This window comes from Siphateles boraxobius, unplaced genomic scaffold (assembly GCF_051911475.1).
Source record: "Siphateles boraxobius isolate OS27281-9 unplaced genomic scaffold, OSU_SipBor_1 31, whole genome shotgun sequence".
Lineage (NCBI taxonomy): Eukaryota > Metazoa > Chordata > Actinopteri > Cypriniformes > Leuciscidae > Siphateles > Siphateles boraxobius.
The window spans coordinates 16,335,933-16,351,698 of record NW_027508931.1 but is presented as its reverse complement, the minus strand read 5'-3'; the positions used below and the strand labels follow the sequence as shown (position 1 = coordinate 16,351,698).

Below are 15,766 nucleotides of genomic sequence, written 5' to 3'. Positions count from 1 at the left end.
ACCTGCATTTACAGTAGATATAGCATTTTCCTTCAGGTCAGACCTATATTCATAATAAAATAATCCGTTTGATTGTCCGCTGCTTGTCCTTTTAAGATTTAAAGGGGTGGTATAATGCCCTTATCACAAGATGTAAACTAAATCTCTGATGTCCCCAGATTGTGTATGTGAAGTTTTAGCTAAAAATACCCCACAGATATTTTTATATAGCATGTTAAAATTTTAACTTTTTGAGGGTGAGCAAAAACGCACTGTTTTTGTGTCTGTCCCTTTAAATGCCAATGAGCTGCTACTCCCGGCACTCAGGGCGGAGCTTCAACAGCTTGCACTCACAGAGACATGCACTGAAAATTTCAAAAACTTTTAGCCTTTTATGTTCAAACCGGAGTCATAAAAATGAAGTGACAACATGCAGACATCATTTCTGAATGGTTAGTTGATGAATTTATGTAGCGAGTTTATGTGGAGTTAACGATATTCTAGTAATTGATTAGCATATTCTGTCACGATAATAAATCGTGTTCCGGAGGCAGGGTTTATGTAAAATTTAGTTTTTTTTATTAAATTCTCGTAGAAGAAAACATCAGGAAAAAACCCACAAAAACATTAACAACAATTATTATCATTGTCATAACATAATACAACTATACTCCAGAGTCATTCAGTCCAGATTAAGTTCCTTCAGTCTTTCATTAATGCCGAGTCCTTAAACACAGCCACTGTTCTTATAGCTTTTAAGCTTTTAGAGAACTCAATAGATTCAAAATACATTTTCATTTCACGTTTAAATCTTAAAAAAAGGACTGCATTAAGAAAATGTACATTTGTGAATGTGAAAACCAAAAATTACATTTTTTTTTTTTTAATTACATTACCATCTTTAAAATGAAGCCTACCCGGAAGTGCGAAAAACTGCAATACATTGAAATTTGTTATAATGTTAATGTTAAAATGTCCGTTTTCACAGCATAAATTCATGTTTTTACAGGTTGGTCCCATGGACTTTTATTGTATTTTTCGATAGGTTCCGAGTGCCTGACAACTGTGAGGGGGGTGAATTTTTTTCTAACTCGTTAGTTTAAATCGTATTTAGATATAAAATGTATGACAAATAAGGACGTGGTTAACTTTGATTGACAGCGTGATTGACAGCTGATAATGGGCTGGGCTGAGTGGAATTCCTGAAATTTGACGTCTCGGCCATGATCTGACAACACATCATACCACCTCTGTATCCTTTCTGAAAAGATTTTCCAAGATGGCGCCGCCCGTACCCCCCATATACGGCCTCAAAACCGTTCTTCAGAAAGTCTATGGGTGACGTCACAGACGCTTTGTCCATATTTTTTTACAGTCTATGGTATTAGTATCATTCTTAAGTCTTTTGAGAGAACACTTTTCTGGGTAAAACTTATGAATTAAATTAAAGGTAATTTCTCTCATTTTGTTATGTCGGGTATTTGTGAGGTAAATGTCCAAACTTTTTCCAGGGAATGTCACTTACAAAACCATTCCAATAAGAAATGACATATGGCGTAGAAACAGACTCCTCCTGAAACAAGACTCGAACTTTCTTCTTGTTTTTTTGATTTAGATGAACAAAGGCACTGTTTACCAACAAATGTCTTACACAGATCCACTGAGCGACAAAGAGATGAAAAAGAAAATCCTTTAAAAAGCATGAGAACTCCTTGTGGCACTGCATCAGCCACAATTGCAAACACTTTTGTAGTAACAGGAATTCCAGGCTTTACCAAGAATAATTTTAATTTTTAATTGTCATGAAAATGTCACATTGCAAACCATCTTTAAATAAAAAAGGCTTTAATTTCTTTATGCAAAACGTAGAAAGTCAAATATGACCTGAATCCTCTTAAGGTCAACCTCAAATCTAAATTGACATCATTGACACTTTTACTTTGTGCAAGAATTGTAATGTGTAATTTGACCTGAATTTCTTATGTTAAAAATTCCAGGTAGAAGAAAAGGCATATAATGTTAGGGTAACACAGACACAGAGGTTCCTCACTGTCTCTCTAGACTACAGTGTGGACGTTTCTCTCCCAGCGGTGATGCTGAATGTCTTATCACAGTCGTGATGGTGGTCGAGTCAATCCGAGTGCTGGCTGAGCTCTACAGGATAGACTGACTCCAGCTCGAAAGCCACACCCCCTTTTCCCCTCTCTTCTTTAAGAAACAAGTGTTCCTCTGTTCGGCAGGCCTGGGCAATAAAACAATGTTTATTTGTGTGGACAGCTGCAAAGCGCGGCGAGTTCATGTGTGAGTCGTGAGTAGGCCAGCATGCCAAGTGCGATAAAGGATAAAAGACTGGACTGAGTTTGAGAAACGCTTCATGAACCTGAACCTCAAGCTTACTTTCAGTCATTTGAAATGAAAACTGGTTTGTTCAAAGAAAAAGGCAATTAATTAGCCTATCAAACCTAATCAGTTTAGGAAAACTTCAGATTGTAGTTTGTTTTGGTATATGACTGACAGCATCACCATGGCAACAGAACCTATAGAATATAGAATATCTATTAGGCTGTTGCCACTTTAAGACCTGACACATGGATCCATTATACTGTTACACATGCGTTTTCTTACTAAACTGTTTATGTTCATTTAAAACATAATGGACAGCTTTTAAGAGAATATATATATGGGGGGTTGATGTCGCAATGGATAAGACGCATGCCTTTGGTGTGAGAGACCCGGGTTCGAATCCACTGTGAGACACCAATGTGTCCCTGAGCAAGACACTTAACCCCTAGTTGCTCCAGAGGTGTGCGACCTCTGACATACATAGCAATTGTAAGTCGCTTTGGATAAAAGCGTCAGCTAAATGAATAAATGTAAATGTAAATATTCGCCAAGACTGACATTTTGACATTATTTTATCTGTATTTGACTGTTTAGGCGCTATAAGCAGCGAAAATGAACCCAATATGGCTTTATGTGTGTGCATTTTGGGTGCGAGCACAAAATCTGTGGGAATAAGTACAATTATGCGCAAAACGCACAATCCCACGGCGAAAATCATTTTATCAAATGATCATAAATCACATACAATCCTACTAGCCTATCATTTAGAGTAAAAAAAAAAAGTGCTTGAAGAAGCTGGTGTTTTGAGTGGCTGAAGGCCGGTGCAGTAGACGCATCTTGCAATATTAAGGTTAACAATTAATTATTTAATTGATCGTTCATTTAAATGAGGATCAATAATGGGATTTTGTGTAAATTGATACCCCTACTGGTGTTAAGAAAATCCATATTGAGAGGCATACTATTTTAAATGTAGCCTACTATGATTTTGGGTACCACTATGCTACATTTATACGCAATTTTGCATATCATACAGCTTGGATATTGTTCGAATTGCGATGAAGAAAAAAATGTTTTCCGGATTTGTCATTAGGTCAGTGGATTATGGGAAATGTCATTCAGTAAAACAGAAACGATTAAACTATTGAGGCATACAATACAAGTTAAATATTTACAAGACCACAAAAACCTGCCTGCAAAATCATTAACTAGACAAAAACTGATGTTATATGAGAAGCTCAGTTATGAAAGTCCATTATGAAAAGCACCAAGTCACACAAAGAAGGTTAAGCAAACCTTTCTGAAAGTTTGGGGTCAAAGTTCAAGTCCCTATGAACCTTATCTTTTAGAACACTCACAAGCAGATGAGCTGTTTTTGTGCATGTCTGATCAAACAAAGCAGTTTTGAAATAAATAAAACCCTTAAAGTGATCCAATTTAATTACAACCTTAATCTACCAAACTGTTTGTCATGAAGCCCAAATACTCGTCCATGTGTCATACATCTGGCATGTGTGTTCGCACGTCTTCATTATGACCATGTGCCATTTGCGTTTATAGCATTATAATGTGTGTCCAGTGAATTAAATACTTAACTGCAGTGTACATATTCTCATTTGATTATTTTCTCTTTTTATTTGGAACTTGATGGCCATGCAAATACATTTACCGCAGTATAAACATTAAAGCGAAATCTTACAGGTTGATACAGCTTAGTGTTGGGCGATATGCTCCATTTTCATATCGTCCTATCGTCAGCCTGTGACATCGGCGATACACGATATTATCGTGATGGGGCGGGGCTTACTTATTTGATTATTAACTTGATTATTTACTCATTAATTTGATTGTTTTATTACTTCATTTTATACGAGAATATTTTTCTATTTTGCTAGCAAAGGTGGAGTGTTTATTACTAGGCTAGATAAGGTTATTTCCCGGTATAGTGAGGTAATCACTATACCGGGAAACCTAATCATTTTTGTATCTGACTCATAGTATTTCAACATGTCAGAAGGAAATTTACGGACACACATTATCCTCTCATGCAGTTACAGATGCAGAATTTTGACTGTACTTCTGCAAGAGATGAAAACACGTTTTAATAATTTCTAAGGTCAAGAAAGAGTCGGAGTTTTAGATATATGTCCTCCTACCAGTGCTCTCTCTGTCTCGATGCACTTCACATAAGCGCACTTCAATAAGCCCGAAGGACGCGGGTGTTAATGCCGGGAGAAATCAGAATAAGGGGCAGAAATCTGGCTAAGTCGATCGGTTTATACTTAAACTTATGACTTGACTCCGATAAAGGAAAACAGGTTAATGCGTTTACATGCCCACATGCATTGTCAGTTTATTCAGAATAATCGGGTTAAGAACGTGCCTGTAAACGCGCTCATTAACAAAGTGAAAGTAGAAACTGACTGAGCTTTCGGCTGTCGCTGCATTAACGCCGCGTTCTCTCAGAGTCGACGATGGGATATTACGGTAGGCTATAGCGACTATATGCTGACAGTAAAAAAATTACAAGAATATTTCTTGTTAAACAAGTGTTTGAAGCTGCTTTTGATTTTCACAGATGGCAGAGTTGTGCTGTGTTTGTGAACTAAAGACTGGCATATATAATTTTAGTGATATTATTATTATTAATATTTAGTAATTGTATTGTTTTTAGTGTTATTAGTGTCTTTAAACTTTTTGTTAATGTGCTATGGAAACTAAATAGGGTACTGACGACGAACAACGATGCCGTTTTCATCTTGGATCTGTAGGCTATGCGAGCGTCTGTTAAAACAAGCACTCTTGACAATTTGTGAATGGATCACCTTGCAATTCAATGTTGATGTGGGATGTAGGCCTAGTTTTTTATTCTGTGTTAAAAACATTTTCTTAGAGGAGTCCTGTGTGTCGGTGTTGTCGCAAGTGTTAGGCAAGTGATGTCGTTATGAATTTAGGCAAGGCAAATTAATTGTAGTTCCTAATATTAATTTAATAACAATACTAGCTTTATAATAATAATAATAATAATAATTTAATATGTTTATGGTAAAACGAGCCAATATCGTATTGATATCGTCAAAGGCATCTGCCATCTGCGAAATCTCAGGCTATCGTCGATACACGATACTATCGTCTATCGGCACAACCCTAAATACAGCTGTCACATCATTGGCACTATAATACTGTCTCATTAAGTGTTGTTGTGCCCAAATACTCTTAAAATTGAGCCAAGATCATTTACACACATTACTTAGGACCACCGTACACACACACGCACAAGCCCATGTGCATGAGCACACAAAATATGAGCTCCTAATCCAACGGTTAATAATCTGTGGCATATAATCTCAGGATCAGCGTGCATCCATTCACCTCTTTTGACGTAGCATTTGCGTGCCATCCGACAAATGTCATCCCTGTTTTTTTATGCTGTGAATGCTGCATAAAATGACTCCTGTCTATCTAGTTTTATCTTGGAAGTAATTCTAGTTTAACACCTGTGCAGTGCACACAGATAAAGCAAACTCTAAGCATACTTCAAACAGCAGGACATTCAGAGGTCGACCAAGACCAGACACGTTTCTTCCAGATTCTATTTTAGTTTACTTAAAAAGAACATTGCATTGAACTATAAAACACTCTGGAAATGCTTCAGCTTTAAGTGCAATACACTTTAAACAGTGCCAGGAGAGACCAGAATGCATGTCTTTTTGACAAACACTATGATATTACAGGTGCAATAAAAAACAAAATCATTATCTTGGCTATAAAATTTGCCAGAATCATGTCTAAAGTCAAAATGCATGATAAATGTAAAAACTGCGCTTGTGAAATATGAAATGACCTTAAAACCTAATAAGAGCTTAACCGTGTCATCATTTCAAGGGCTGATCATCTGTGAACAAATCTTTGATCTTTGTCATGCTTGAACATGATGCATGTGTGCAAACCTCCACTATATCATGCAGTTTGAGGAACAAACCAACTAAAATTAAACTGCAAGATAATATGCTTGGTCACAATTCAGCATCCAACAAAACGCCAGAAATCATTTAAAAGCCAAAAGCCTCATTCAGACAGTCAAGTCCAAATCTGTTTTTTTGGTCATATCTGATTGGAATCTGCTCATATTTAGCAAGTGTAAAACGCAAAAAAAGAAAGAAAAAGTTTTAAATCACACAAAAGCTATTTTTTTTTACAAATCCATTTTGAACTCATATGTGGTTTGAAATCCTATTCAAATCGTATTTCTGAAAATCCGTTTCAGTCTGACGGCTCTGATCAAAGTTTGCGTTGTTTATGTAACTTTCTCACACCAGTGTGAAAATAGCTTAATGCACACTACAAGACAGAAGCTCATTGGTTCCATTTCTCCAACAAATGGAAGACTTGAGGATGCATTCATTAAAAAAAAACATTTCTTACAGAAATCATACCTCATCTATGCAAAGCCTTACTTGGCACAAAAACTGTGTGTGTACTTTCCAACATTCAAAGGCGACAGAAGTTTGAAACATTAGGAAATAAGACTTCTGACATGGTGTTTGCTTAACTCAACCATGGTTCACAGAAATGAGCTGAAATCAATAATCTGAGTGCAGTCCTATTATTAAGAGTTTTATCAAACACTGGAGATGCCTTAATAATATGCTGGAAGAACCAGATTTCCAGTGGTCCTATTTTACCAATAAACCAGGGTTGGCGAAGGATTTTCTGTTGTTTTGTTGGATCCCAAAAGAGCATTGAACGTTTGCAATGGCTGTAGCTTGATAACAATAAATGCAACAGGGCTGTAATCAACACTCTAGACTTTGGCGAAAAGATGCACAAAATCCCACAAACATCATTGACCATCATCATCATCATCATCATCATCATACAGGAACACAAAGACCGTAGTCTCACCTGCGCGTAATCTCTCTCCAGAGTGGCCTTTTTCTGGCTGTAAGTTCTGCAATTAAAAAGAAAAACAGACAATTGAAGATCTTCAAACAGAATAGAATAAGTATTACACATACATATATATATATATATATATATATATATATATATAGCTTACATATTTGAAGCCTATGGAGTGTTACATTGATGACGTATTTTTGTAGGCAAAAAGTTCGCATTTTTAGCACTTCCGCTTGTCCTGAAATCAATGGATTTTTTAAATTGTTTTTTTTTTGGGTAAAAGGATTGAAATAGACTAAGGTCTGTGGTTAACAAGCTAACACAAGTTTTTTTTCTACAAAATTAAATACATCAGTAGTCTTGAGATTTTTTTAAAAGCTTTTACTTGTCTTTAAAAAAACAGATGCTAACAAGTGGCTAAATGAAACAACAGAGGTTGTTGGAGACATTATACTAAACAGGTAAACTCATCTACTCACAAATTTGCTTTAATAGTCTGGTTGTGTTTGTAATCACGCTCTTGTAAAGTATTCAAACTCAAGCTTTCAGGGGAACTGTTTTTAAATAAAGACTGAAAGAGTTGTCAAAAGCTCAAAGTGGTGACGATGTCACGCAACCGTGGGGTAGTTCAGTTATATGCTGACTGTATTTAGCCTCAAAATCAAAAAAACGGAGTTAATTTGTGAATAATATTGTCATAAATGAACAAAATGTGTAAGAATCGTGAACAGAGATAATTTTCTGCAATAATTCAAAAGGTAATCCTAAAAGGAAAACTTTTGAAGAAGGAACCAGTGTGATATTAATGTATGTTTGGCCTACAAAAATAAGTCATCACTGCAGCACTCTATTGCAAAAGGTGATTGTTTTTATTTGCATGAAGAAAAACAGAATTTGTGGAGGATTACTCTCCTCCTGAAACACTCTTTGGCTTTTGCTATTATTGCTTATTATATTAACTAGCATTAAGTTAAACATGTAGGGCCTAGATGACGTCACCTGAAAAATAAAGCTGTTTGCAAGTTATTACAGATTGATTCAAGCTAGCAACATTTTTTTTCTTAGAATAATGAACAGACTGTGAGAGAAGGATTTTTCTAAGCTGTAAACCAAACAGACTATTTCAGTCTTTCTACTTCAAAATTTCATGTTTAATTCAACGTGTTACTTTTTTTTGTGACATTTATTGTAAATTATTTCCAAATAAACCCTAGACCAATTTTTTTAGAATAACATTTACAATCAGACCAGGAATACGCATAAAGAATGTAAACAGGGTCAGTGTTGGTTTCATGCTGAATTTAAATCATAACGTAAGGTCACAAGGATCCCAGTTGTGATTTTCGAAGCTAAAAATCTCTGAGCAGCAAGAGTTATTCATCATTCTCACACATCAGACTGCGAGTTGCCTGTGGAGATGGTGTTTTTAACATTCTTCCTGGTATGACTGCTTTGGTTTTCGAGCCAGAGGGAAGGAGGCATCCAGACAGATGATGGTTTGAGCAATGCATCCATCTCCCTTCACTTCCATTGTCCTTTCACTGCATTACATATGAGTACAGTCTGAGTCAAGCTGACAAAAAAAAACCCATCAAGTTACTGTTTTTTTCCCTCGCTTTACTAACTCCAATTCCTTTTCCCATTATTCCATCCCATGATTTCAATTTCATTGCATGCGTGCCTGAAAATGTTGGAGGAATGTCACAGCGGGTTGGGTCTTATCCTATGGGGGCCGGTTTGTGTTTATGGGATTAGTGCGTGTGCGTATGTGGACTCGGCGACATTGCTTTTATGCAAGACAGCAATTTCCGCACCTCCCCCCTGCCCGTAGAAATACTTCCAAAGGAAACCAAACTACAGGACCCCTCTGTGGCCCAGACCCAGCGTCCTATCAAAACAGGGTGAGATGCTTACATAGCACCATAGTTTAAGGGGGAAGAGATTTTGTGTGGTATGTCACACATGCTTGCTCATCACTTTTCACTTTCCGAGAGCCTACTGGCCAGAGAACACACAATTCATCCTAGTTCATGGCTGCTGTAAAGGCTTCTTTAAAGACACCGGTATCTACTGCACATCTGCACTGCATCCCAATTCACTATATAAAAAGTCAATATCAATGCCAACGAAATTCCAATTTTGATATCACAGCATTTAAATTGTTCACCCAAAACTTTAAATTCTGTCATCATTTACACACCCTTAAGTTGTTCCAAACCTGTATGAAATTCTTTCTTCTGCTGAACACAAAAGAAAAATATTTTGAAGAATATGGGTAACCGAATAGTTGATCTGCCCCATTGAATTCCATAGTGTATATATATATATATATATATATATATATATATATAAAAATTACTGTGGAACTCAATGGGGTCCATCAACTGTTTGGTTACCAATATTCTTCAAAACACCTTCTTTTGTGTTCTTTTTCAAAGTCTTAATTTTTAATTTTGTTTTTGGAGTCTCCTAGAATATTAGGAGCTTTTTAATGCTTACATAAAAAATAAAAAAAATCCCACAAACTGTCTCTATGAAGCCCCTCCTCCTGAAAAGGGCAATGTGCTGCTCTGATTGGTCAGCTGGACCAGTGTGTTTGGTGATTGGTCACCATGTTTGGGAAACTGAGTTTCCACACTCTACTAACGAAACTCGACCAGGCCTCGCACTCTTTATTTTGCGTATGCCATTGGCAGGATTTGTGAAGGATATTTTGACGTGTTTGTTCCCGGAAGAAACCTCAAAAATACAATTGAGGCATTTTAGGGAGTTCAGAAACAGTGATTAATGATAGTGATTAATGATATAGAGAATAACTCCCTTTGGAATGGACTTTAATATTAATATACATATTAACGTGTAGCCTTTAAGTATTTTTTATAAAGTCAGATTTTAAACAATATGCCAAAGGTGCCTCAGTGAAATACAATTTCTGGTATTTTGTTGCATTCATGCAAGATACATTTTTATGACATTCTAAATACTGCCAAATTCTCTTACTATGTACTTACAAGTATGTACTTTCCAATCGACAGTTTGTTTTACTACACAACAGATATATATGAATAGCGATGCAGCCATGGGCTGTCTATCAATCAGCTTCCTTGTTCGCGAATGCACTGCCCAGGCAGTCAATCATCTCTAGGCCTGTCCCAGTGTCAAAATCCTTTCAGCACACTGACAAATTCACTTCCTAGAAATTTTCAGATTGCACTGAACAACAGAAATGTCTTCATAAGTCCCACAAGCTGTCAGAGAAATAGAGCCAGTGTGCATACAGTATGTGAAGCCTTATTTTTCGTCTTAAAAAATAGATCCTGTTTGTAATTAGAGTTCGAAGAGACTTTATTTACATTAATTTACTCATGCTAGGGCTGGGCGATAAAACGATAATTATTGGAATATAATTTTCCTCTTTAAAGTGATAACAAAAGTTTGCTAAATCTTCGATATAATCGTTATGCGCTATGCAAATAATGCTGCATACACTTGTTGCAGACCGTCACACAGGCACCAGTACCAATTTGCCTAACTGACAAGCGCTGTTATTTCTGTTGCGTATGAGAAACATTAAATGGCAAATGCGGCAAAAGTGTAACGAAACAGAGCTACTCATCTGAACCACGCCACACGGATCATTTATCAGCTCGGCTCAAAAAAGACAATGCAGCGTGAGCTTAGGGGAAAATGCATTTACTCGCTGTCTGCATCACACGACCAATAAACAGCACTGTCAGATCCAGTGAAAAGCGTTTAAGTTTGGTGCAGTGTTCTCCCTTATAAACAAATCATATGCCTCATGATTTAAACCAGCTTAAAGCCAAATGAAACAGCATTGACATTCTCAAAACACGCGGAAATGTCTTTTTTCTTCTTGCAGTTTAAATGTGCATTTCTAAGAGACAAAACATGTAGGCTAATATTAATTTGTGAAATGTTCACCTGTTTGGCAAGTGTTTGTCATGTTCTGATGATAAAGAGAAGTCTGATGATAAAACCACAATTAACTGTCACTCTGGAGCAAAGATCTGCCTTTAAACTTAAGGATTTGACATATATCGTGAAAATTATCCATATTGACTGATATGATATTGTGCTATTTTTTTGGTCTTTTCACCCAGCCCTAATGAATGCTCTAAAATGCTTCAAAATACCTATTAATACATGGAATGCCATTTTGCATGTGCATCTGTTTTGATGAAATAAAACAAAAGTACACATATTTTAAAAACAGCACTATACTTTATGCTCAATGCATGAAGTGTTTCAATGTATTTCATAGCATAGAGAACTAGAGAACAGAACGATAGACACCCCAGGAGTGTGTGGTCAAGAGGAGGGCTGTGAAAATGAAAATCATCTATCTTTATAGGGATGACGTGCACCTGGTGCTAATTGCATTGCCATAAAGTCCCCATCACACTTCTCCTGGGGTGAAACTGGTTTCGTGAGAGCCTTCACAGGGTGACCTTGAGGTCCAGTACAGCGAGACACAGCCAGGCCTGATGTCTGCCAGATCCCCTCCACTGGAACAACCTTCTACATGCCACAGAACTTTCCCTCACTCCTTGAACAGCAGGGACACATGCCAAACTACCAGGACATTTGTTCGTTTTGATGAACTGTACCATTTTTCTGTAATAAAAGCGCCTGAGAGCCGTCTCGCTGCTAACTGTAAATTTTATCGTATTTGTGTTTATAATAAGAAAAGGAGACGCATTTAGCCTGTCGATACCTCCAAAAGTGGCATCTATAAATGAAAATGCATACACACACAGTGACAGACAGAGACACATACGCACAACCAACCACACACACATCTGTGAAGAGCAGGTGTTACCACAGATCCTCTTTCTGCTGCAAGAACATCCTTTGTTGTAAAAAAAGAAAACCAATTCATCTTTTACTGCTTCATCATAATCCTCCCCACATACATATCGTCTGACTAAATGCCTATTCACCAATCTGCATAATTTTTTGTCACAAAGCTGCATTATATTGGACTCTTTTAGACTGGACGATGAACTTTTCTTAGATTCCAACAAAAAATTGTCACATTTGGTGTGAATAATTTTGAAACGAATATCTTTTGGCTATTTTCATTTACAATTAACATTCCATTTCATCTTTAATTTCACAACACACTCCAAGACGACTTTGAATGCAAAAGAAAATATATACTGTAAATAATATGTTCATATATTTGCATTAAAGGTCATGAAATGGATTTTTTAAAATCATTTTAATTAATTCCTTGAGGTTTACTTAGTTATAGTATTAAGTTTTCCCCACAAAAAAACAAACGGTATCAACGTCCACTCTTTATTGCATAAAAGCATGTGTTTTGAAAACATTTTCCATATAAAACCATCATTCACAGACAATGCATAATGAAATAATTTCATTTGTGATGCAGCCGCTGTCAGATCCAATACAGTTGGCTGCTTCATCATTTATCAAAAATGGAACTCTCTATTACACTGTGCCTCGTTTACAATATAAAATATGCCGAACAAACATATAATCCTCGGACGCGATCCGGGAGGACATTCAAATAATCCATCCACTTATTTCCAACGCTGGGATCCAAACAAGCTGTTTAAACGACGCATCTAAGCGAACGTTCTTTCACTCTTCCATTTGTCCTGTTGTCAACAGACTCAAACACGTAGAGTATGTCAGAAACTGAACGTGCATCTGTATACTGTATTCAGTGTAGTCAGTGTGTAGACAGTGATTATAATGGCTTCTATTTGCTTTTGGCGACACTCACATTCAGTGTAGCCAAATTTCCAACCCTAAGCAACTGCATGCCAGTGGGCGTGCTTCTAGTGTGATGATGTATAACTATTCGTCGATGTCTTGCTCTGGAGGCGGTCAAATGCAAATGTATTTGCCCGTGTGACGTCACAGATGCAGCAAAAATAGCTTTTGGAGCTTGATTAAATGAAGGCTGTTTATAATGAGGAGGATGTTTTAAGCTATGAAACTTGCATGATGTTTTAATCGTACAAAGACCTCTTACATGGAAATTTTGATTTATCATGTCATGACCCCTTTAATATAGTTATAAATAAATATAAATCACAAAATATATAAACATAAAAATACAAACATTTATAGATAAACAAACGTTTTTGGCAATGTATGAACATGGAATGTTAATGTTTACTATTAATAACTGTCTTTTTCTACACTTTGCACAGGATACTAAGGTGATATCCAAAACTACAGAGTGGTAACAGAAGGCGGCATCTTGTGTCAAAGGATTAACAGACTCCGTGTGTGGGGTAAGAGCTGGTTGCTTGCTACTAGGCAGGAAGTACGATCCACCAGAAACTACTGCATTCAGACAGTGGAGCATGTGAACTCCAGATGTTAAACTCTTTGCCACGACCGACCTACATAGGAAACAGCATAGCAAGGGTCAGAGGTCATTTGGCCTTGAGGTCACGTCTACTAATTTGTCTCCTCTGTGAGCTACGCTGCCAAACCTGGTGTACACCAGTGTTCAAAGGTTTGGGTCAATGAGATTTTGTTTTTTCAGCAAGGATGCATTAAATTGATCAAAAGTGGCAGTAAATTAATTTATAATGCAACAAAAGATTTCTACTTCAAATAAATGCTGTTCTATCTATGAATAGAAATTGATTTTTGAAGGATCACATGACTGATGACAGGAGTAATGAATTCAGCTTTTTCAACATTTTAAAATATATTCAAGTAGAAAACTGTTACTTTAAATTGCAATAATATTTCACAATATTACAGTTTTTACTGTATATTTTCATCAAATAAATGCAGCCTTGGTGAGCATAAGAGACTATCAAAAAAAAAGTGACTTCTAGTCTACACATGATTAATTTGCATTTTTGAAAATTTACATAACACTTTTGCAAAAATGGTATATAGTACAGCATTCTGATACATTTACAAAAATAATAAGAAACAAAGAGAATGGGGACGGAAGAGGAGACATCCACAGGAAGAGGAAATGGGTTAAGATACGAGTCTAAGTCAATAATTACAGCAAACCTCAGAGTGGCTAATTACAAAGCAGCATCTCAGCCTGAGGAGCCATGGATGTCTGATGACAGTTCTTCATCTGGGACAAGCAGGTTGGAGCGTCTGTCTACAGCTGGGAAAAACCCAGCATTGGAAACCCCTTTCAGTCCTCCAGGATTGAACAGCAGATAAATAATTAAATAAATGATTGCAATTAGAAGGTGAATGTTATGAGCTAATTTGATCATTATATCTTGAAAACAATCTTAACAATTCCTCTTGGAAGCAACACTGTTGCTGTTACTCAATATCAACAAATCCCTAATGCCAAGTATTAACCAACCAACTTGAACACCTAAACTGCACAGCAACACTTTCAGAAAAGGGGGAAAAAAGTTGATTGTAATGTTGATGACTTATAAAAGAAGCATTCAGACACACAAGTGTTGCATTTACTGCGAGCAGAACACTGGTGGGCAGAATGGCACTTTCAGCAGAGGTTGTTTAGTGTGGATACACACAAGGCAGACTTGTGGAATTTGAATGCTTGGAGTCAAGCTGTAAAAGCAGGAATCTCCAAAAAAAAAAACAAAAAAACTACAAACGCACACAGATGCAGCTGAGGTCTTTTATCTTATAGGTTGTGAAACCACAAACTGAGATGAATAACAGCTTTTTAGAGATTGTAAAGTGAACGCTCTTTCGCCCTTTCCAGGCTATATAGCTATAATCCCTTGAACTAAAGTATTGTTTTTCATGCTGATAAAGGGGCCAATGGCCAATTACACACTGCAAAGTTTTGGAAATGACATCTTCGTATAAAAGCAGGCTTTGCTCTCGAAATTGTAATTGACAGTAATAGTAGCACGTGATAAAAATATGGAATGTCAAAATGGATACATGCAATGTAAATGCAGATTAATAGATTACTAGGAATTTTAAAAATATATTGATAGGAAAATTTTTCATTACAATTATTTTTAAAGGTAATGACTTATGATAATCTTAAATGCCTCACTGTACAATGCTATTCTTGTTTAGTAAAGCCGCTGCTACACACCGACGTTCTTCCGAGCAGATTCAGTCACTCTTAACACACCTCACACCACAGAAAAATCTGATAAAAATAATCTGTACATCTATCAAGATCATAGGGACTTGGATTGTCAGAAGGGGAGAAATTGGTCCAAAATTGCCTTGAATATCTGGAAGTGTGTGCGCCCAGCTTTAGTTATATAACTCTTGAAAGACGCGCAGAGATAGCAATGCGGCCATTTGATTTGAGATCATGCTGTGCTCATTTAATTCGTACATAATATAGTACAAAGTTTAAATAATTGAAATGGACATATCAAATAGTAGAAAATGTGTATGATGTAGTATTTGGTTGATATTACTCTTGCCAAGCTCTGATTTCTGAGATGCACAGAGAAGGCAACGCAGTATTTGAATGGCGCTCATTTAGATCATAGAGTTTATACTAATTCACTTCACACATTCATTATTGTGTAGTGATCTTAGAGTTTTATGTATAATA

The 15,766-nt window shown here is 36.5% G+C and overlaps 1 protein-coding gene across 1 annotated transcript in view; it reads right to left on the bottom strand.

The window, feature by feature from the left end:
- fchsd2 (FCH and double SH3 domains 2) overlaps nucleotides 1-15,766 on the bottom strand; it is a 95,897-nt gene that overhangs the window by 67,108 nt on the left and 13,023 nt on the right. Inside the window, exon 3 of the mRNA XM_077193904.1 lies at nucleotides 7,228-7,273. Coding sequence (XP_077050019.1) covers nucleotides 7,228-7,273 — 46 coding nt within the window. The remainder of the gene's footprint in view (nucleotides 1-7,227; nucleotides 7,274-15,766) is intronic.